Below are 22,091 nucleotides of genomic sequence, written 5' to 3'. Positions count from 1 at the left end.
AGTAGAAGTGACACACTGCCGCATCCTGCCTTGTACGTGACACACAACACGCACAGTGGCCACAGACCCACCCAAGCTCATTAGTATGTACGCACGTAACGTCTACAGAAGGGGCTGTCTTTAAATACCGGCAGACACCTCCTCCGCAGCACCACTTCTGCGGAAAAGCTGCACTCACGAGGAGCAGACACATTCCAGCTCGTGTTTCCACGTTTTTAACTGAAGCCTAAAGGTAAGATAACCCGTCTGACTAAAACAGTAGACAGTATATCGTATGTATACTGCATACTCCGGAAATTAGCGGTTCTTTTGCGTCATTTGCTTGTACATTGATTATAGTAGTTAAACGGAGGACTTCGCCAATCTGATGCGCATTTTAAGAGGATACGGAGAGGGGCGTGTCGCTGGTAATATCGATAGTGTTGATTGGTTGTGAATGAGGCTGGCACCAGCTTCGGTTTTTGACAGGTTACATGTGTGCTATAGTAAAGGTGTGAAACAGAGTAGCAGAGTCAACAGGATGTAGGCCTGGAACCTTAGTTTCCTACTTGCATGGCAGTTAAATGAATGGGTTTTAAGTATGATGTTATAAATGATGGACAAATACCTGTAAGAAATTACTTATATAATGGGGCCCACGCGAATAAAATGTACACTATACGAAATATCCCAGTATGATTAGGTTAATATAACAACCCTAAAGTGCTGGTGGTTTGAATGTGTTTCCATCATTGCTTCAGATGCTTTGTGTTGATGCAGTATACGCAGTGTTACACAAGCAGTTACGCATGCCCTCTGCTGCCCGTGGCGACCATCATCCAGTCAGCAGACTTGACCATAAATGAACCGGGCACAGGAAATGCACTGCATTTACATGCTGGCACATGGGGAAGCAGATCTTAGTGAGATTAGTGCTGCTGCGGTTTCAGTTCTTTGCCAGATGTGCATGAATGTCACTTTTATGACCACGCCAAATATTCAAAATATTAATCTACTATAACACTTTGTGTTGCCTTAAATTTTCTGATTAATCAAACTAATGCCATACTTGGCATAGTGTTGTGGGTGAATATTTGTCAGTTGCAGCCTCTTGGCAGCTACAGTAGATTGTATGACTGCATTCCATGAATGCACAGCGGAAACAAAATCTAGTGTTTCCTGCTGGTAGACTTCCTCCAGCATGTGGGATTTAGAAGGCAAATAAAAGTTAGGATAGACTGATGTTTTGTCTGATCACACAGTCTGAAATAATTCAGGAGTGCCGAAACAAGATGTACTCACAGTCACCTGCAAAATAGTAATGTAAAAGACCAGATACAAAACCTCATCCTTGATACCTGACACCACATCAGAGCTCAGTAAACCCCCACTGACCTGTTTGTACTGGGAAATATGAGAATACAAGCATGCAAAAAGCAGTTTTAGTTGTCCAGTTATGTGCAACAGCTACTTATTTTAAGTCCCAGAAATTCATATAATCCGAAGCTTGACACAAAACATCCATCTCCCTCTCTCTTTCTCACTATGTCACATTAAGTTCTTTCAGCTAATAATAATCTTTCTTGTAATCCTCTTTCAGTCATGCTACAGTAGTATTTTGGCTGGTTTGTACAGCAGATTTCAACAGTAAAGAAAGGAACTCTGCCCAGTATCGAAAATGTGTGTATATATATATATATATATATCTATCTATCTATCTCAAAGGGTCCTCTTGTGAAGCTCAAACCTAGCTCACCTCTTTGTCAAGTCCTGGTATATAGTGAGCTTTCAGCTTTCACCTCCGAGTCAGAGATAATTGGATAAAGGGATATTAGGTATGACTGTCCCACTTTCCATATCCTACTATTGTGTGCAAACTTACCATGGAGAGGTCTTAAATATCCTCTCAAGGAAAGTATTACAGTGTATTACTTCTGTCGGGTACTCCACTACGTGCTTGTCTCCACATCACAGAAAATCCAGCTTAGTCATCCTGGTGATGAGCACTCAGCCATGCCTGCCCAACCAGGAAACATAAATAGTAGCTGGCGGATGGTCTGTGCTGCACAGAGACAGGCTGCAGGACATTCCCAGGCAGTGGTTGCCATGGAGACCCAGAGAGGCGCTGTGAAGCAAGAATTACTGTCCGTAAACCATTTATGGAAGTAAAGATGATAAAGAGCAGTAGACTAAGTACAAAACCGGAACTTGTGGTTGTTAGAGGTCATGTTTCTGGGGGTTATGAAAAGGGCACACTTTCAATTCTGTAACTGAGATGAAAAGGGAAATCCAAGGTTGGCTCAGTCATTGTCGGATGAGAAAGCAGTCACGTACACCCTTGTGTGGGCCTATTAGTGACATCTCATTCAAACTGTCAAATACATTATGCAGCACTACTTTACTGCATCGCTCTTTCCACTCTCACCCTCCCTCTCCCCCCTTTTATACTCTGTATACCTACTTACCTCTTTCCTGTCACATTCTCCCTCTTTCTCCTCTTGTTACTCCTGTTCCTTTCTCCACTTGGCCTTCATGTCACTCACATGTATTTGTCTATCCCTCATCCTCTTTCCATGTCTCTTTACTTTCCACAGATGTCCACCAAGGAGAAGCTGATCGGCCATGTGATGAAGGAGGAGCCTGTTGGCAGCAGGAACAAGGTGACGGTGGTGGGTGTCGGCATGGTGGGCATGGCCTCTGCCATCAGCATACTGCTCAAGGTGAGTCAGAAAGAAAGCAATAAGGAAAGAAAGCGCCGGGTGATGTGTGTGGTTGTGTGTGTATCACTAAAGAGTGTTGAAATGAGCAAAGAGAAAGTAGGTGGAAGTAGATAGATGACAACATAAAAGGTACAATGGTGATTGTACAGAGTTATTACAGTACTACTCATAGGTGGGCTTTAGATAAATCCTTGAAAAGTAGAAACTTTTAAAAAGTACCAGTTTAGATATACATGAATTAGTAAGCCAATCCAGAGCATCACTACTATTGTTCCATTACGAATGGAATAATAAGGATTTGCAAAATAGTCTCTGAACTGAGAAACCTCCAAGGGCTGCAGCTGCAGCGGGTGTGCTGAGTAGTGAAATCAGCTTCTGTAATGTTTTGTAGAAATAAAAAACTTTTTGCTACCTTTTATTATACAAAACTGGACAGGAAACATTGCGTTTCCCTTATACTGTCCTGTTCCATTCACAACAATTTAGCTGGATCTGTGCCAGCTGATGAACAACAGAGGCTAAGAGAAACCAGGTCACAGGTCTTACAGCTAACAGTGCTGCTGAATACTGAAGGCAGAGGTGAATGGTGTTGTTCCTCACTTCTTTATCCATGCCATTTACTTAACACAGCCACTTAATAAGTAAGCCCCACTGTAGCTTTATCCACACAATAGATTTGCTGTGAGATACACTGTATAAAGTGAATAGTGAGTTGTCAGAATGAATTATTATATGTATGTATGTAATTAGGACTTGTGTGATGAGCTGGCCCTGGTTGATGTGATGGAGGACAAGTTGAAGGGTGAGGTTATGGACCTGCAGCACGGTTCCCTCTTCCTCAAGACACACAAGATTGTGGCCGACAAAGGTGAGAACGCACAAAAACAACTACAACCTTTTGACTCTTGAAAAATGTAGTTTCATTCTGGTATGTCACCTGACCCGTACTGAATGACCCTTACTGAAACTATTAAGTCTGTTGCTCCATCATCCATTCAACATCTCTTCTTTTGTCAATTTGTCAGACTACAGTGTGACAGCCAACTCCAAAGTGGTGGTGGTGACCGCTGGTGCCCGCCAGCAGGAGGGCGAGAGCCGTCTTAACCTGGTGCAGCGCAACGTCAACATCTTCAAGTTCATCATCCCAAACATCGTCAAGTACAGCCCCAACTGCATCCTGATGGTGGTTTCAAACCCAGGTTAGACAGACGGGGGTGTGAATGGGTGAGGGAGGAGGGAAATGTGAGGAGAGAAGGTGTGGTGTGGCTTGAAATAGTGTTGAGGGGTACTGGAGAAAACTACGTCTGAACTATGATGTGTGTGTATATATAGTATTAACACCTGTAGTTCAGCACAAATCAAAAGGCATCATTTTGAAGAGTCATCCCCTTTCACACTTTTCCAGTGGACATCCTGACCTACGTGGCCTGGAAGCTGAGTGGTTTCCCTCGTCACCGCGTCATTGGCTCTGGCACCAACTTGGACTCTGCTCGTTTCCGCCACCTCATGGGAGAGAAGCTCCACCTCCACCCTTCCAGCTGCCACGGCTGGATCATTGGAGAGCACGGAGACTCCAGTGGTATGCAGCTCTGTCTAAAAATAAAATCTCTGCCAGCTTTCCACTGTACTTGTTTGCTGGTCTGTGGCAAACTTTTAATATAGCATTGTTGCAAGTTTTATGATGCCATGATTGCCTTTGTGTATACAATTTATATTCAAGATGAATTAATTTATCACTACTATATGTCTGTTTCTCATAGTGCCTGTGTGGAGCGGTGTGAATGTTGCTGGAGTTTCTCTGCAGGGCCTCAACCCACAGATGGGGGCTGAGGGTGATAGTGAGAACTGGAAGGCGGTTCACAAGATGGTGGTTGATGGGTGAGTACAAATTATTTTCCAGTAATCCACCAATGAGCTGAAAGAACTCCCTGAACAACCCTGCAAACCACATTTTCTCTCTCACACTCATCTATTTAATCTGCAAAGCAATTAACCACGTGCATACAGGCCATCTGTCCAGCACTGAGGTGGGAGCCATAAATATTCTGTTTTAATGAAACTTGATCTTTAGGGTTTAATGGCCTACAGTCACTGTAGCCTATTAACATAAAAACTAAAAATCCCAACAGGCACAATTGAGTCCAGTGGAGCTGACTAGCCCTTGTGAGGAATTTGATCAGGACTGTGAGCCAAAAGGCAAGCAGAGGCGGGTACACAGTACACTACTGTGTTATGGGCTCACTAGAGCCTGGCAGCCAGTGCAAACACAATCGCTATGCTACTGCCTGTAATATAAAACTGCACAGTGATGCTCAAGACTTCACTAACATTTCTGGGTCTGCATTAATGAATTACAATATTTATTCCTGAGCAAAGACAGGTTTGCCTTAAATTAATGACTTTAAATGACCTATCTATGTTACCTAATCAGCATTGCATTTGTTATCATTCCTTTGACAGTTAAGTGATGTAATAGTTTGCCCTGTAAATTTTGATTTTGTAACATTGTTTCATTGTCAGCCAGTCAACCTGACTTATCTCACAAAAGCTAGGTGTTTAGGGAGTTCAACCATGTACAACACAATAGTTGATTTATCAAAGATGTTTGCAAAGGTTTCAGATATGAAATAAAACATTTCAAAAGAGGGACAAAGACAAGAGCTAAGTGTACACAATGGATGTCTCAACAGAGAACAAAGAACATCAGTAAAGGGGCACTGTTCTCCATCTGCATGGCCAATAGAGAAGATGCCTTTTTTAAATCGACATGTTTGATATTTTTTAACAACAGGAAGACATAGTGTTATTTTGAAGGTATACTTATGAAACTGTAGTGTACATATCCAGATTTAGTCATGGATTTTAGTTTATGGTGCACTGCCTTCATCTCAAGTTTAGTCAGCGAACTGACACGAACCAGATTTATTCATTTGTCATTCATACATCAAGCAAAGCACAGCAGAGATTGTGGAGTAACAATTATGAACTCCCCCCACAAAACAGCATAATATACTGAACAAAACTGCAGGCATCAGTCAATTTTGTGCTTCGCTCATGGTGATAAACAGCTACTTAGCATGAAAACATCTGGAAAGAAGATGGATGAGGGATATTAGAGGAAAATGACAAAGTGGGAGCAAACATAGTCCCTAATACCAAAGCAGACTGACAGCATGATTTTCTCTTCAGTCCATGAAGTCCACATGCTGTTCTCACTTTACAATAATTTTTTTTATTATGTGTGTGCACTGCAGGGCCTATGAGGTTATCAAGCTGAAGGGCTACACTTCCTGGGCCATTGGGATGTCTGTGGCTGACCTGGTGGAAAGCATCATTAAGAATCTGCACAAAGTGCACCCTGTGTCCACACTCGTCCAGGTGAGGAGATTGGGAGCAAGGGATACATTTGGCTGTTTGGCAAATCCTACATGATAAAATTAATTGTATTGATTAGTTTATACAAACATACTGTACATTCCTCAAATGACCCACTAACCCTGACCTTGTTGTGCTCCCTTCATCTGATAGGGCATGCATGGAGTGAAGGACGAGGTCTTCCTGAGCATCCCTTGTGTCCTGGGCAACAGCGGCCTGACAGATGTGATTCACATGACACTGAAGCCCGAAGAGGAGAAGCAGCTGGTGAAGAGCGCTGAGACCCTATGGGGTGTACAGAAGGAGCTCACTCTGTGAAGAGCACTCCTTTTGAATTCACCAATCCACTCTCAAAACCACGTACAACACTGTGTGGTTGACTCCCTCCTACCGTACCTCCTGTGTCCCTCATGGCAACGGCCGAATGAAACCTCTGAATATCTAAAAAGGCCAAGTGTTTGTAGCTAAACCAGTGGAAGCTAGATGTTATTTTCAGATATTCACACATAGGTGTAATTTTCCTTTGATGCCTCCCACCCATCCTCCTCCCTCCATAACTGAATTCTCGCAAACACAACTCATACCTACAGCCTTTGAGCTTAGCCTGTGTTGGAGAGAGGGGGTATCTATTTGTTGTCTTGCCTACACAAGAAAAGTAAGACCTTATATTGAGCGTATAAATTCTATGTACTGTATGTTACTGTGTGCGGTTGCTGCTTCTGTACACTCCTTGTTCGTAGTTCGTATTCTGTGATTGTTGCAAGTTGTTTTTTTCCACTTGGTAATCTCTGTTTATTTTTTATTTGGAGTATAATGGAGACATTCCATTCTCTATGAGGAGGGCTTCCTATCCACCTACAGTCATAACAACACTGCTGCATATATCACTGGGCCAAAATCCATTGATACCAAAGTACCTTATCATTTGAGAAAAGCAATGCTACATCTACTGGTTGGCATTGAAGCCTTTGTAAACAAACCGAACCACAAGTGCACTGACAGAAAAACTATTTAGAAGGCAAGGTTTAAAAAAAAAAACTGGCAAGAAGCAACAGTTTACATCTGAGAGAATTAAAGGGGTTGCCACCGAGGTGACTTGCCATAATTTAACTCAGCAAATAGATAACAGAGAGCCAGTGGGAAAGAGTCAGCTACAATCATGACCAAGGGTCAGGTTATGAATCAAAACAAGGTAACAATCCTGAAAGTGTTGTTTGTTTGCGCACTCGAAATACCCTCAAAAGGTTTTGTATTTATTTCACTCCACCTGGCTGGGGAAAAAAGGACATCAAGAGAAATATTATGGTGTTATTTATAACTGTTAATACTGTTAAAATCTGTTTAGGTATTAATGTTATATTAGATATGGTCTATTAATCACCTGACTCACTGAGGAACTGTACCTGTCATGGCAGCTGGATACTGATTTTTATTTGCCGTAATTTCAAATAAACCTGCCAGGATAATGATACAAGTCTGTCCTTTTGTCCTTTCCTGTGTTTGTCATCCAACCTAGCAAAAGGCAATTTGTATGTGTTTACGGCAGATGACTCAGGTGCGCCTCTTGTGCTATGGGTCAACACATGAGGCAGATAAGAGGTTTTTATGCAGGAGATCAAAATGTGGTCACTAGCTTCTATATGTGACATCATGGCAAGGTGAACAAATACACCTAGGTAAATACTGCTGCACCTGCTGACAAATACTAGTATTTAAAAGTGTTTGATCAGCATTTACTGAATTACAAAAACACTTAATTACAGCTAGTACATAAATGTTAAGTACTTTCTGTGAAGGAATTTTCCTTCCTTAGGCTAAAGGTAAGGTAAGTCTCTGAGATGACTGGTCAGTGCAGCTGTCCTGATTAGGCTGAGCTGTCTCCGTTTCCCCAGGAGACCAAGGTCGGAGGAAATATGCTGTACTCTGACTCAACAGACTGGCTGACTGTCTCCAATTAGAAAGAACTGCATGTGACTTGAATGACACACATGACTTAGGTTAACTTAAGTAAGCATAGCCTCCTGTTTAGGATCCAATAGAATATTCACACATATGTAGCTGGGTGAAGTATAACCCTATTTGGACACATATTTGAATCTCAGTAGGTCTAGTCGGGGGTTAAATACTCCCCACCAGGGAGTATCCTTCTGATTTGGTTTTGGCACTACCTTGTGTCTTCATTTTGTATTGCTTTTGCCGTTCTCATCAGCCAAGCTTCAATAAATACTTCTGCTTAAGACATCCTGACTTTCCTGAAACCTTCTTCATCAAAAGAGTTGACCAGCTCTCAAGAATTTCGATCACACTTTCTGTGGTTTGAGTTGGTCCAACAGGTGTACAACAGAGAAAACACTATTAGATGTTACTTTTCTTTGATTAATAACCCAACTATTATGAAAACTACATAATGAAATAATACTTGAAATGAAATGATCACAAAGAGATGAACCATTAAATCAGATGTATTTTATTTGTACTGATTTACATAAATCTACAGATATAAAAGAACAGGTGGTCTATGGTTGAATTGGAAAAAAGAAAAAAATAACAGTAAATATTCTATCATACAATTCAAAGTGCATTTAGTAAAAGGCTAATTTAAATGAGACCTGTTTGCAAACTTTACATAAGTTAACTTTGTGATTAGTATAGTTCTTTTTGTATCCTTGTACACTCCGGCTTTATTCACAAGAAGAATTTCCGTTGTAATACCTTAGAATAAAGTATGTTAAGACTGCCGTCCACCTTAAACAGAGACACTGTACAGAGTAAAACAACCAATGTACATAATTGACTGGTAAATGCAGTCAGACTGGAGGGTAGACCTGAGCAGCTGACATAAAATGAAAGACCCTCACTCACACCATTGTAAGGAGATACACACAGAACAGGGAAAAACAAAGTGTGGACAAGTGGCTCATTAACAGACTAGAACAAGACAGTGAAGAAACAGTTCAGGTCCATGTTCATCATCTCCTCTACTGTATGAAAAGCGATCACTTTGACTTCATGGCTACTGAACATGACCCAGACCCGTTTCCTTCCTGAAAGGTTGCTCTGGTTATTTATATCATAGCCTAACCTTTTCATTATGAAGGGCGTGGACATATGGGGCTCTCTACAAAGCCCCTCTCTACTAGCCCCTAACGATTTGTGCTTACTAGCCAAATGACTTTGTCTGGCAAAGGGATTGCTAACAGAACCTGTGGGCTACCCTGCAGTGCAACATATACAGGTCAACACACTAACCGAGTGTGCAAAAACCCAGATACACCACAAACACTCAGGGAAAACACAGAATAGACTCGCACCTCACTTTTACCAATATGGCATGTGTGTTAAGCATCTTTTTGTGTCAACTACAGTACCTGCTTCACAATGTAGTCACAGTGTTTTTTATTTAATATTGGGACACAAAAGTAATGGTGTCATGTCTTGCAAATAGGCCATGACTGTCAATGCATAATGATCTCAAAGAAGTATTTGGTCAGATCAAAATACAAATGATGTCCTAGTAGAACAGTTTTAAATTTCTTTGTGCTAAACAAGACAGTCCAATTCTTCATAAATGTTGTATTTTTAAGGATTCTCTGTCGTTCCTGTTCAGATTTCTGTCTCACAAGAACAGATTTCATAGAGATTAAAAAGAGGGCAGCTGTTTGAACTACAAGAAGACATTAAAAAGAGAATAAAACAGAGGAGGAAGAGAAGAGGGTAAGAGAGCACGGAGATATGAATGTTTCCAGGTAGCCAGTGTGGGTCAGTAGAGGTCACTAAGGCCGGCAGTCTTGCGGGCTTTCTGCATGAGGGCACGAAGCTGGAACTGCTTCCTGGACAGAAGTCGTACATGCTGTAACAAAAGAATAAGAGGTCCATTAGGCTAAAACCACAGAGGAAGAGTGTGTGTGTGTGTGTGTGTGTGTGTGTGTGTGTATGTCTGTAACTATTAAGGCGTGTCTACACAGGAAGCGTTTCAGCCACGTTTTTCATTCATCCTTCTGACAGAAAAGATACACTTCTTATTTTAATCCATACAACTGTCTACACAGACCCAAAGCGTATTTTTACGCTTCAAGTCTATTTTCTTCTGTTTTGTAATTAAAGTGATTGCGTGTTGGGATCTGAGCGATGCCAAAATGTGTGACCTACACTCAATACTGTGCCTGAACACATCATGTGTAGACACAGACGGCGGACTGAAGCTGCTGCTGCTGACAGCAGAAGCCGCCGGCTGAGTAGGTATTATTATGTTGTGCATTAGTGGCAGTTGTGTTGATGTGGTCACCTTGAGAAAAACCTCCAGGTCTATGACGCCCCTGCGGAGGGCCTCTCCCAGGTAGAAGATGGTGTCCTCAATTGCATTTTCTTCAGCATATAGGTTCAGGATCTGTTTGTACAGCGGAGCTGTGGGTACAATGACGTCATCAATGTCATTGTTCTCTGACTGGTTCTCCATCTTCTCCAAGGCCTCACTCAGCTCCTCATCCTTTCTCTTCAACAGTTCAATATTCCTGTCAACCTCAGTCTAGTGGAAACATAATGATTACAACCATTTTATTTTGGTTATTATGGAAAAATAACGGTATAAGAGAGAATAAAACAGTAAAGGACAGAAAAAATACAGATTGAATAAGAGGACGATCTCTCACCACTTCCTGGTCCAGTCTTGAGACCATCTCCTCCAATTTCTGATGTCCTTTCTTCAGATCCTCCTCTGTTCGCTTCAGGGCGTCCAGCTCCGCCTGAGCTCTGTCCATCTCCTCCTTCATCCTCCAGCGAAGCTTATCACTCACAGCTGAAATCAGAGATGCGCGGATGGTGTCCTCACCAATGGTGCCATCTCTGCTCGGACCTTAAGAGGAAGAGGTTAAGAAGTGATGAGAGACAGTGAACAGAAGAAAGAAAAAATAACAGCTGGCAAAAACCCTTTAAGATTCAAACAATATCCTATATTATATATATCAACATAAAGGATTAACTGACCATATTTCACAGTACGTTCATACCCTTTTTCTTTATACAGATGTAGGAAGCAGCAGGAAGAAATCAAAGTGAGGGGATCCTCATGTCACAGTTGTTCAATGTGGAATTGTTATGCATGTACGACCCCGTACCTCCTGACAAGCCACTAAATATATGAAGTATTGGTCAATATTGAACTAGAAAACATGTGCTAGTATCCCAGGTATCTAGAGCCAATGGAAAGAAGCACCACAGAGACATCACCGGCATCAAGGCCAGATGAGCTAAACAGATGGGTAACAAATGACAGGAAAAACCAGCATTAAGTGTATTTGTAAAGTGGTCACTATAAGCCTCCACAACAGCTTCACTGCTTTTTGGCATATTTCCTCTTTCTGGAGCTCTACAAGAGGGATGACCACGAGCATGACTATGAGCGTGTTGTTTAAAACTTTGCTCCAAAATCTCCCATAGGTGTTCAAATGGGCTGAGATCTGGTAATTGTGAATGAATGGCACAGCATATGATTCACATCATTTCCACACTGAAACCATTCAGTGATCCCCCCACCCCATGCTCTGTATTGAAGCATCTGCCTCTTGTTATGTTTCTCCACTCATATATTTAAGATTTTCCTTTAATTTATCACATGTCAGTAATTAGCTGACATTAGACGCTCATTCATTTAGGTTAAAGCTTGAGTGGTATCCAAGATGACAAGCATCATCATCAGAGTGCCGCTGCAAAGTATGTGGTTGTGAAAACAGAAGTAGGATGCTTATGACACATTTTAACAATTTTATACTCAGTTACTAGAAAAAAAGGGGACTCCAGTATAATGTAATAATGCAATCCAATAGGACATTCCAGCAGTAAACAATACCTTTATGGCTATGGTTTCTGGTGGTGTTTTATTGGATTGTGTAACATTGACAGGTTTTCTATATATTTAATATATTTTTTGCCATATATATTTCATTGAATTACTGTTAGTGTTCATAAAGTTAGTACAATTGTATGCTTCAGGTGTTTCCAATATTTTGTTCTAATGTTTATGTACATGGGAATGACCAAAATAATAAAATATCAGACATACCAGTCAATAAAACACTATCACAAGCTTAAGCCTTAAAAGCTGACAAATACCAGGTTATGGAAGTGAAAAGAAACTGATGGACAGTGGTGGAAGAAGATCCTTTACTTAAGTAAAATTAGAAATACCAGTCTAATAATACTCCAGTACAAGTTAAAGTCCTGAATTCAAGTAAAGAAGTATTATCAGTAAAATGTACTTAAATTATCAAAAATACAAGTACTCATTATGCAGAATGGCTCCTTTCAAAGTGTTATGTTATTATAGAATATTATACTATTCTGTTTTTATCGTTAACAAATACATGTAAGAGCATTTTAATATTGTAGTGCATCAATGCCAATATTAGATACTTTGTATACTACTGAGTAGATTAGTAATACGGTACTGCATCATATCATATATCATGTGTTTTTTTAATGTAAAAAGTAACTAGTAACTTAAGTTATCAAATAAATGTAGTGGAGTAAAAAGTACAATATTTCCCTCTGAAGTGTAGTGAAGTAGAAGTATAAAGTAGCAGAAAACAGAATTACTCAAGTAAAGTACAAGTGTGTCAAAATTGTACTTAAGAACTTGAGTAAATGTACTTAGTTACCACCACTCCTGATGGATGTCTTGAGAGTCAAGACCACCTCATGTGCAGTCTGGAGTCAGCACTACAAATGTCAGAGTTGATTCAGCCTGAGATCTGAGTAGTCTATGGGCAAACCCATTTCTTCTCCTTTACTAAATATAGGAGACAGCTAAAGCTTCTCCTGTATGCTGGTCCTTGACCAGCATTTCACAGGTGCAAACTGATGTTGGGAGAGCAGATGGGTCCCCTGATCATAGGTCTGTCTTTGTGTGGAGTTACTGTTCCCATCCTAAAAATAGCGTTGTGTGCTTCTGAGGTTGAGGGTGTGAGGGCTGGAAGGGGGACGGTCCCTTTCCCTTCAGGTCCATCCTATCCTTTGGCCTTTAATGCTCCCCACTCCAGTTACACTAACAACCTTTCATTGGTGGCTCAGCGCCCCACCAAAGTCACAAAGAGGGTGAGAGCGTCTGAGTCAAAAGGTCAAGTGTCTTAATTCAGGGTTAACTAAAAACCATGGAAAGGAGGAAATGTATTGTTTTTGAGGGGTGAATTAAGCATTTGCTAAGTACTGAATCACTGTATTGTAATATTAATACAAAAAGGAGACAATAACAATTTCTGAGTGACCATATTCACCTGTATCTTGCTGTGCTTGTGCCATTTGTAAAAAAGTTTGGAACCTGTGCTAATTTTAAACTTTCAAATGTACCCATGAGGAAGAGAAATAAAGTACCCCGGATACTAAATGTGATACATACCCACTGTGGAAACTGGAGTCTGGGTGGGGTAGTGTGCAGGTCCACCAGTGGCTGGGTAAGAGTTGCCCCCTGGGTACTGGTATCCTGGATAACCTCTGCAAATAACAAAGAGCTAATGCTTTATATTTCCCTTTTTTTTCCCCATCTATCTTTAACCTTTAGCTATAAATGTAACTGAAGTTGTACAAAGTTTTGTTAAAACAAACATGTCTGGACAGGTTTGTTGAGAAATACAGTATACATGTGTTGGCTGGGGGAGAGGGTTGAGAACTGCTTAGCAAACATCTTACCCTGGGTTAGGATTTGGGCCGTAGGGTGAGACCGCAGGCATGCCAGGCATGTAGGAAGCTGAGGTACAGAGAGATGGTAAAACAATCAAATTTGAGGACATGCAAGGCAAACTATTCTTTATTTCTCTCATTTTCACAGAGACACATTCACTTTAATATTTCCATGGTGTGCTGTAGTGGTATATGAGCTCCATCTGGTGCTTAAGGAAATAAATGCATCACTTAAAACATGACACAAAAATAAGGCAAGTGTACCAATATACAGTACATCACTAATAATACAAACCTTCCACTGAGATGATATATTGAAGATGATTCCTGAAATTCTGGTGTTAAATTAGCTAAACCACTGCAACAGTATGAAAATGCTGTGTTCCCTGACAATACGAGATTATTGATTTTACACAGTACATGGATGACCTACTTGAAACACATTTTCAATGGAAAAGTACCATGGGTACATAATCTATCACAAAAAACATATTACAACAAGAGAGACCACTTCTTACAGAAAAGAAAATCCTCAATTACATTGAATTAAAAATCTCAAATGCATACACAAGAGATCATGTATGGCTATGCTAAACTCGGTGTTGTGGCAGGTAACATATCTGTTTAACATTCTTGCTAAAGTGAGAAGTTAGGACAAGATCTGAAAATGTTTTGTTTTGTTATTTTATTTGTAATAATTTGAGGAGCTGAGTATGTTTAATTTTGTTACCTTTTAGGCAAAATGTGAAATTACAATTAAAAACCAGTTCTGAACTGGTCAACTGTCAACTTATGGCAATACACATTGTAAAAAAATCACTTTGAAAATGGATTAGAAGAAAAATTCATGAAATCAGAAAAAATTGTATTTAATCAATTTATTGGGATATACTACACTCAGTTGCCAGTTTATTAGGTACACCTACCTAAAGCTAAAGCAGTTTAAGCCCTGCAATTAATCCTACCTTAACAAAGGTTATAATGTTTCTTAGGTGTGTAATCAACTTTATGGACATTTTGGAAGCTGCCGTTTGTGGTGTTTATGAACTGTATTGTTTTTTACAATACAAAGGTGTTTCTAATATTTAGTCTCCCATCATTGATATAAATGGGGTGGCCAAAATATGAGAAACACCTTTCAGTGTACTGAGAGGTGTTCGGTATGTACATACTTTGATTTCAATATCCCTTTTTATGAAAACAGTCTGTGGATCATCCTGCTCTTCTGACACTTTCAGACAACACCATGGCCACTTAGATTACCCTGTTTACAACAAAAATGTATGTCACTCACGGTTAGGGGGTCCAGCTGCTTGGAAGGCTTGGTAGGGGGCTTGTGTGGTTGGGCGAGAAAACACAGGAGGCTCCTCTCCAAACACCACAATCATCACCTGAATCAGACCATACAGGTCTGACTGAGGCTGTAAAAATGCAGAACAAATGCAGAATATTATTTCAAATGATCAATAGGCAAGCCAATGTTCAAATATTATCAAGTGCCACAGTTACATGTATGGCCCTCATGATAGTGCCATTTTGTGCTGAATGACTAGTAGTCATAGACATCCAGAATATTCCAGAGAACTGCAGTTTAACTTACTGTTATACTGTACGTAGTGTTGTATGTTAGAGCCACCTTCTATAGATTTCAAAAATGTCACTGCTGCGGCTAAACCTCAAATCTTCTTATGTAATGCTTTTGTATTTATTTATTTTTAATCCATGGTCAATCTATGTTTTTACATTTTACACATTCCAAATATTGTCATTACCTAAATAAACAGTCTATAATTAAAAATACTGATTAAAGACCTCACACTTACATGCTTCCACTCATGTAGATAAGGCAGATAGATCTTGCCGTTGGCATCGATGTGCTTGCCAGTTTTGATCATCATGGCACTTGTGGGTTTGACAAAACATATGGGAGGGTTGTAGGGATAAGTGTCCAGCAACCACAGACACACTGGGATGTTATAGACATTGCCTACAGGAAACACACACACACACACACACACAGACAATGTTACAATATCTCAACATTTTCATCACTCCACCCTTTACACTTGACAAACTTTGTTATTTTGAGGCACACTTGCATTCTGTTTTCAGGAGCACAGGGGCCCTCTACATGAAGTGAACTGCAATTACAAAATACTGTAATATCAAACAAATATACATTTTACAATCTAAAAATCTTCTGCAACCAAGATGGGAATGTATGTTAGCAATCCCAACCCCAAAGCTGAGAAACTATGGGTTTCGCTTGAAGCTCACTATAAGGTGTTCTGTTTGAAGATATGTTCCATTTCTTAAAAGTAAATTAAAGCCATGATGCCAGAAAACTGGCAGATCAAGGACATGGAGTAGTACAATACAAGATGCAGTTTGTTTGCAAGTACACATGCTTGTTCTGAAATTGAATGTGTTTTGGTTCAGGCAGATTCTCTCTCTGTCTCCGTTCAGCTGACAAAAGGAGGCATGTTCCCATTTGCTACCTACTCTACTCAATCCTACGGATGACAAGTTTGGTTTAAAAAAAGTGCAAGATAAATAGAGCAAGCTAGAGTGAGCACACAAGAGAGAAAGAGTAGGTGAGCGAATAAGCAAAACTAAACAGAATCTGACACTCAACTTTCTATGCTCCAGTCTTTCAGATTTAGAAAGAACATTCTTTACCTCTGTAGCTCACTGGAACAGTTCCCGTCAAGCTCATCAGGTCTCTTGTGGAGCCATCATTAAACACTGAAATACAAGAAGATCCCATGTCAACTAGCAAAACAAGTTAGATATATACCATATTCCAAACATACAGTATACAACTGAGACAAGACAGTCAAAAACAGGAGATCATTCAACTTACCATAAGCATCCATAACTGGCTTCAAGTCCTTGTACTGGGAGATGACATTGGTTATCTCACGAACTGTCAGATCTCTGTATTTGTATTGCTGAACAATGACAAAGAAAGCAGAGGAGGAGAAAAAGTCATGTATGTTTGTATATTGACAGAGACAACTCACCATCAAAGTCAACACTCAGGGCTTGAACTTGCTATCACTCCCAGATCTACCCAGATTGGTTCACAGATGTCAGACTTACACTTGGAACTACAGCCTATCTGAATTATTAATTTTTATACTGATCCTGTATAAAATCCGATGGCATCTGTAATATTTGTTTCAAACATTTGAAATTCCAAATTACACTGGTTACATAATTGTGATCAATTGTTAAGAACACAACAATTGAACACACAAAATGCTTATGTTTTATCTGTAAATCAAATTCTTACATTAATAAGCTTGTAATTTGCCTTAAAGAAATTCTGTCCTGCCTTGAGAAACATAAATAATTTATACTTAACACAAGTAACGTTACAAATACTCAACAAAGTGGTATTTTCTCATTAGCATGTGGGATCATTGTTGTAAAAACGAAATTTGTAAAACAGCCATATACAAAACTAGCTATGGTGGTTTAAAAACATATTCGTGATGTTGGCTACATAGCTATGCTAGATTGTAAAACGCAACACAGGACTTGCACGAGGGATCTTGCCTAAATGCTTCACATTAGTGTTAGTGATCCTTTATAACAAAACCAACTGTTTAAGTAAACATTAATGTTAATGTAAACGTTTTAAACTCGGGAAGCAAAACGGGCCGTCTATTAAGCATTAACGTTACCAATTCCAGGAAATGTTGACCTGCTAACGCTAACTTATAGTGACATGTTTGGTATCGGTAACATTAGCTTACTTGCTAACGTTACTGTTGGCCAGCAAGTGCCTCAACAGTTCAGCAGCAGGCTTACCTTTAGCATTTTCTTCAGGTTACCTTCGCTAATAACTGCCATGTTGTTGGGTGTTTGTTTTAACTGTTCTTATTAATGAGTAAAATGAGTGAGCAGCTGATTTTTAAGCCAGCTGGAGTGACAGCTAACACAAGCTAACGCTAGCTCGTCAGTGAATGCTAGGCTAAAGTTAGCCCAGCCTCGGGCCTGAGTACAATTAAGACAATGATACGGTGTCTATATAAAACCTTCCAGTCCAAAACGAGTAATGTATCTGTTGTTGACACGCCAAGATTCAATAAACCAAGTAAGAATAGAAAATAGATCAAAACAGTAAATCAATTGTTCTTAAAAAGAGACCGAAAAACAAATATCCGATAGTCAACAAAAGGAATTTCCGGCAATCCACCTGACTGCTTCCGGTCCGCGTGTGACGTGATCATTAGAACAGAGTACAGTAGAAAAAACAAGCAATGATTTAATTTTAATCTATTCTTTTCCTTTTCCTCGGCAGGAAGACAATATACATGAGGATGACGACAAAGGATTTGTCAGAATGGCTCATACTGTAGGTGTGACTTCACCTACAGCACAGTTATATAATCATATTATCATGATCTCTTACTGCTTTCTGCTGATGTATTGCCGTATTTTTAATGATTTTCCAGGTAAATTATAACTTCGTTATTCTCTAAGAACTCCAGTAATATATCAAAGGTAGCTATCAAGTGAAAGGTAAGACAAATACTACATAAAACAGACTTGCAGTAAGTGTAGCTGAAAATCAACACTTATAAACCCTTACAGATGCAGTTCAGTTCTAGCCCTTACTGTATTAACTCATCTAAAAGTAGAGAAAGAGTTTCTAAAACTATGATGATTGGATTAAAAAAAGCAATTTAAGGAACACTGTCAAAAAAAACCTTACCAATGACAAGAACAATGCAGAACAAGGAAGACAGATATACAGTAATATAAACCCACTTACAGTTTAATGATGAATGACAAGGGACATTTGCTGAAAAGGATATTCACTATCTACATCCGATTAGATTAGAGTTTCCTTCACACATCACACATAAGGGCAAAATCAAAAATTTACTTGTTTGTTTGGCAACAAACAAGTCAACTTTTGTATGATGATTTCCACAATAATAAGCACAAACATGTTTAACATGGCTCTTTATTTACCCTAATTCTATACCTGAATGAATCAATGAATGAGTCACTTTTCACAAGAGGTTGTGTGATGCTGTCAATTAATAATCCTGTCTTTGAGAACAGTTTTGACAGTTTTGAAAGTTGTGGTTAATCTAGGTATTAGCTTATGCATCCACTGAAACATTTTACGAAAGAAGACACAACAATTTTAAACACAGTAACTGATAAATTACATCAACAAGCAAAACAAGTTGGCTTACATTAATGAATTTCTGTTCTATATTCTCTGTCAAAATTAAATAAGCTGCACTCTTCTATAATATACCATGTTTTACTGCTGTACCTTTCTGTGTATGTGTTCTACAAATTACTAACTTCTCTCTTCACTGGTCAAAAGTCCAAAACATTTGTGGATAAGATCACAACAAATGGGCCTTTGGGTGCAGTTTTATGAGCTGCTTGTAAAGCAATGTGTGTCTATGAACACAGAGATTCAAATGCCAAAGTAGTTTATGTTCATATGAAAAACATTTCAAACCATTTAAAAAAAGAATGCAATACATTCACACCAATCAGTCGATATGTTTTCACCAGGTGCTGAATGACATTTACAGTCTAAATCATTTGGAAAATAATGAAACATAAAAAATAGGCTAAAACACTTCATTACAGGCAACACACAAACAGTCTTTACACAATTTATTGTCAAATTCCACAAAAGACTAACAGTTGGTTTCATTTTCTGGCTGGAAAGGTTGATCATCTTCTCTGGCTAAATACAGATGCAAACTTCCATCTGTCTTTGAAAATACATCTGCTTCTCTGTGGAAGTGCAGCCGACCTAAGAATATATATATATATATATATATCATTTATGGAGAGTCCTTATCAGTCACAACAAATACATAAACATGTTGACAAGGGAAAGGTATTTTCAGCACTAGATTTATGAGGGATAAACTTACATTCACATTTAATCAGGTGTGGCCTAGATATGAATCTTGTATCTGTCTTATCAACATCAACTTGTATCTAGCGCATAGATGCAAGTGTTGTTTTGAAACTACATGGAGGCTGGCTTTCTGCCTGTGTGAGTGTTACTTACAAGCTTGTTCAGGCTCTGGATGAGACTGCATACATACGGGAGGGAAGTCTCCAAATGTGACAACCATCACCTGCAGTAGGCTCACTAGGTCACACTCGCCCTGGTAGGGGAAAGGCAAAGTCACACCATTGTAACATGGCTGTAAAGCTCTAAATCACACCCTGCTGTACATGTCAGTGCCAGCAAACTTCAGTCCTTAACCCTGATGCCATTGTCTGTCTCTTTTTACATGCAGCCCTGTCAAAGAATACAAGATAAAATTTTAATTCTCACATTCTTCCACTCCTCAAGGTAAGGCAGCACGACTTCACCGTCACTGCAGATATACTTTCCTCTGAGGACCACCATCTCTTGTGTGGGTCTGACATAGCAGATTGGAGCAGTTTGGGGGTAAGTTTCCTCAATCCACAGGCACACTGGGATGTTGAAGGTGTGGTCTTGTATGAGAACAGGGGGGAAAAGTATTTTATCTTGCATATTCTAAGAGATTACGAGCTTTATCTTTTTTATTTTGGATTTGAATTGATCAATCACATTTAGCTGTTTAATAGGGTCACACAGTATAAAATGCAAAGTCATTGTTACCTTGAAACACGACAGGAATGGTTCCGCTGAGACTCATCAAGTCCTTTGTGGTTCCATCATTGTAAACTGTAAAAAATGAAACAATGACTGTATCATTTAGAGTGCTTATTGAAATTTTCCACTTGTTGAATGAGTTCAGCAACAGCTTGCTAGCTGTTCTTTGGCTTCTTACCGTATTTATCCATCATGGGCTCAAGGTTTTTGAAGTGAGTCAACGCAACGTATATTTCATGGGCCACATGTTTGCGAAGATATGTCTTCAAAACAAAAGGATAGAAAACAAACTGAAAAAAATCTATACACACAATTCAATTGTTTATGTTTGATTTAGAGAGAATAAATTCTTCTTTCAATTGTTGGTGATTATTCTTACCTTAAGGAGCGTTTTCTTAATCGTAACTTCAGAGTATGACATGATTATGGTTTATCCAAAAATGATTTTCTGTGTATCTTTTCCAATCACCAACACGCACCAACCCTTGGCTTTCTGTCTGTCTCGGCGTTATGGACAACCTCCTGTCTTTTATGACCCATGAAAACAAGTAACAGAACAACCTCACAATTACGAAATCATCTGCCATAAAAAGCTGTAACTAGGCTACATGGTTTGAACAAACAAGACAGGAATATAACAGTGACCCACCAAACCAATATGCAGTATATATTATATTAGTATTTGTGATAATGATCATTTATGACTGCTAGAGGAGCCATGCTTTCAATGTTTGGATAGTGAAACTGTCTAATCTCTTGGATCAATAATAGGATCACAAAAAATCATACTGATTTTGCCCCCTGCTCCTGTATTGGTAAATGTTTGTCTTGCTTTAGTCACTCTTTTACATCTATTCAGCACTTATATGATATTGACCTGTAAATGCAGTCATTAATTCCAGCTGTACCATATGGGTTAGCATACATAGTAATATAAATAACATCAATACCAGCAGTAATAAAATGCAAAGACCTCCCAAATGCTCTTTTGCAGAGTGAGTAGAGATTGGCTTTACCATTGTGGTTATCAGGAGAGATTGGCTTTACAATCAGCTCAGTCTAACTGCGTCTAACAAATTTTATATTGCATTTAACATTTATTTATTCATATAAAATTACACATGTAAAATTACAAATTAGAAATATTCTTATGCTATGCCTCATTGTGCTGCTTTCTTTCACTCCATTATACAGTATGCATGGTGGAGTGAAAGAATACATTTTTCCTCCTTCCTTTTCAGCTGCTGGAAGTGACCAAACACACACACACACTTGACCTATTTTCTGTGCAATAGTCTTTTTCTTTATATAAGCAAGCATCAGTATAGTGAGGCAAATATCTGCCACATATATCAGAATTGATACCAACACACCAATTTACTGGCACAAGATGAACTCATTAACTTTAACTTCAGTTTATCTATGAAGGAATCATTAAGATATTTTTTTTCCCTTTGGGCATTGAAATGCTTTTTTTGAGTTTACTAAAATTAAAAAAAAGAGGTCTGCCCTATTCACCTGAAAAACATCTCATGAATGACACTGCCGATGGCAGTGATGAACCCTTGTGTAAACGCAAGATTCTCAAAAAAATCTCAGTCCCAGTCTATGATCGTCATACTGTACTCTCAAACATAATACACAAAGTAGCCTGTAGATAGCAGCAAATCTCAAATTTGACAGGAACATGATGAGAAAGTTAGATG

At 39.2% G+C, this 22,091-nt stretch overlaps 3 protein-coding genes across 5 annotated transcripts; 1 reads left to right on the top strand and 2 right to left on the bottom strand.

Moving 5' to 3' along the window:
• Positions 1–95: 95 nt before the first annotated feature.
• On the top strand, positions 96–7,545 carry ldha (lactate dehydrogenase A4). Of its 2 annotated transcripts, none has more exons than XM_044193902.1 (8): positions 96–232; positions 2,574–2,699; positions 3,489–3,567; positions 3,725–3,898; positions 4,105–4,278; positions 4,460–4,577; positions 5,954–6,077; positions 6,228–7,545. In XM_044193902.1, the coding sequence occupies exons 2-8, from the start codon at positions 2,574–2,576 to the stop codon at positions 6,390–6,392; spliced, it is 960 nt and encodes a 319-aa protein (XP_044049837.1). In that variant the 5' UTR covers positions 96–232; the 3' UTR covers positions 6,393–7,545. The 2 variants fall into 2 exon arrangements, with proteins under 2 accessions (XP_044049837.1, XP_044049835.1); XM_044193900.1 differs by having other exon boundaries at positions 3,450–3,567.
• Positions 7,546–8,520: 975 nt separating this feature from the next.
• On the bottom strand, positions 8,521–18,126 carry tsg101a (tumor susceptibility 101a). The gene is made up of 10 exons (XM_044193895.1): positions 17,562–18,126; positions 16,609–16,696; positions 16,425–16,490; positions 15,569–15,732; positions 15,040–15,166; positions 13,755–13,812; positions 13,465–13,559; positions 10,724–10,926; positions 10,360–10,599; positions 8,521–9,924 (listed from the first exon to the last, which is right to left on the bottom strand). The coding sequence occupies exons 1-10, from the start codon at positions 17,601–17,603 to the stop codon at positions 9,835–9,837; spliced, it is 1,173 nt and encodes a 390-aa protein (XP_044049830.1). The 5' UTR covers positions 17,604–18,126; the 3' UTR covers positions 8,521–9,834.
• Positions 18,127–18,513: 387 nt separating this feature from the next.
• Positions 18,514–20,924, bottom strand: zgc:123278 (uncharacterized protein LOC641569 homolog). Of its 2 annotated transcripts, XM_044193896.1 has the most exons (6): positions 20,765–20,924; positions 20,564–20,648; positions 20,392–20,457; positions 20,080–20,243; positions 19,807–19,906; positions 18,514–19,542 (listed from the first exon to the last, which is right to left on the bottom strand). In XM_044193896.1, the coding sequence occupies exons 1-6, from the start codon at positions 20,804–20,806 to the stop codon at positions 19,424–19,426; spliced, it is 576 nt and encodes a 191-aa protein (XP_044049831.1). In that variant the 5' UTR covers positions 20,807–20,924; the 3' UTR covers positions 18,514–19,423. The 2 variants fall into 2 exon arrangements, with proteins under 2 accessions (XP_044049831.1, XP_044049832.1); XM_044193897.1 differs by lacking the exon at positions 18,514–19,542 and having other exon boundaries at positions 19,558–19,906.
• Between the last annotated feature and the right edge of the window lie 1,167 nt (positions 20,925–22,091).

Source organism: Siniperca chuatsi, linkage group LG4 (assembly GCF_020085105.1).
Source record: "Siniperca chuatsi isolate FFG_IHB_CAS linkage group LG4, ASM2008510v1, whole genome shotgun sequence".
NCBI classification, from domain to species: domain Eukaryota; kingdom Metazoa; phylum Chordata; class Actinopteri; order Centrarchiformes; family Sinipercidae; genus Siniperca; species Siniperca chuatsi.
Note: the sequence above shows the minus strand (reverse complement) of the source record. Positions and strands in the feature narration are given on the sequence as shown.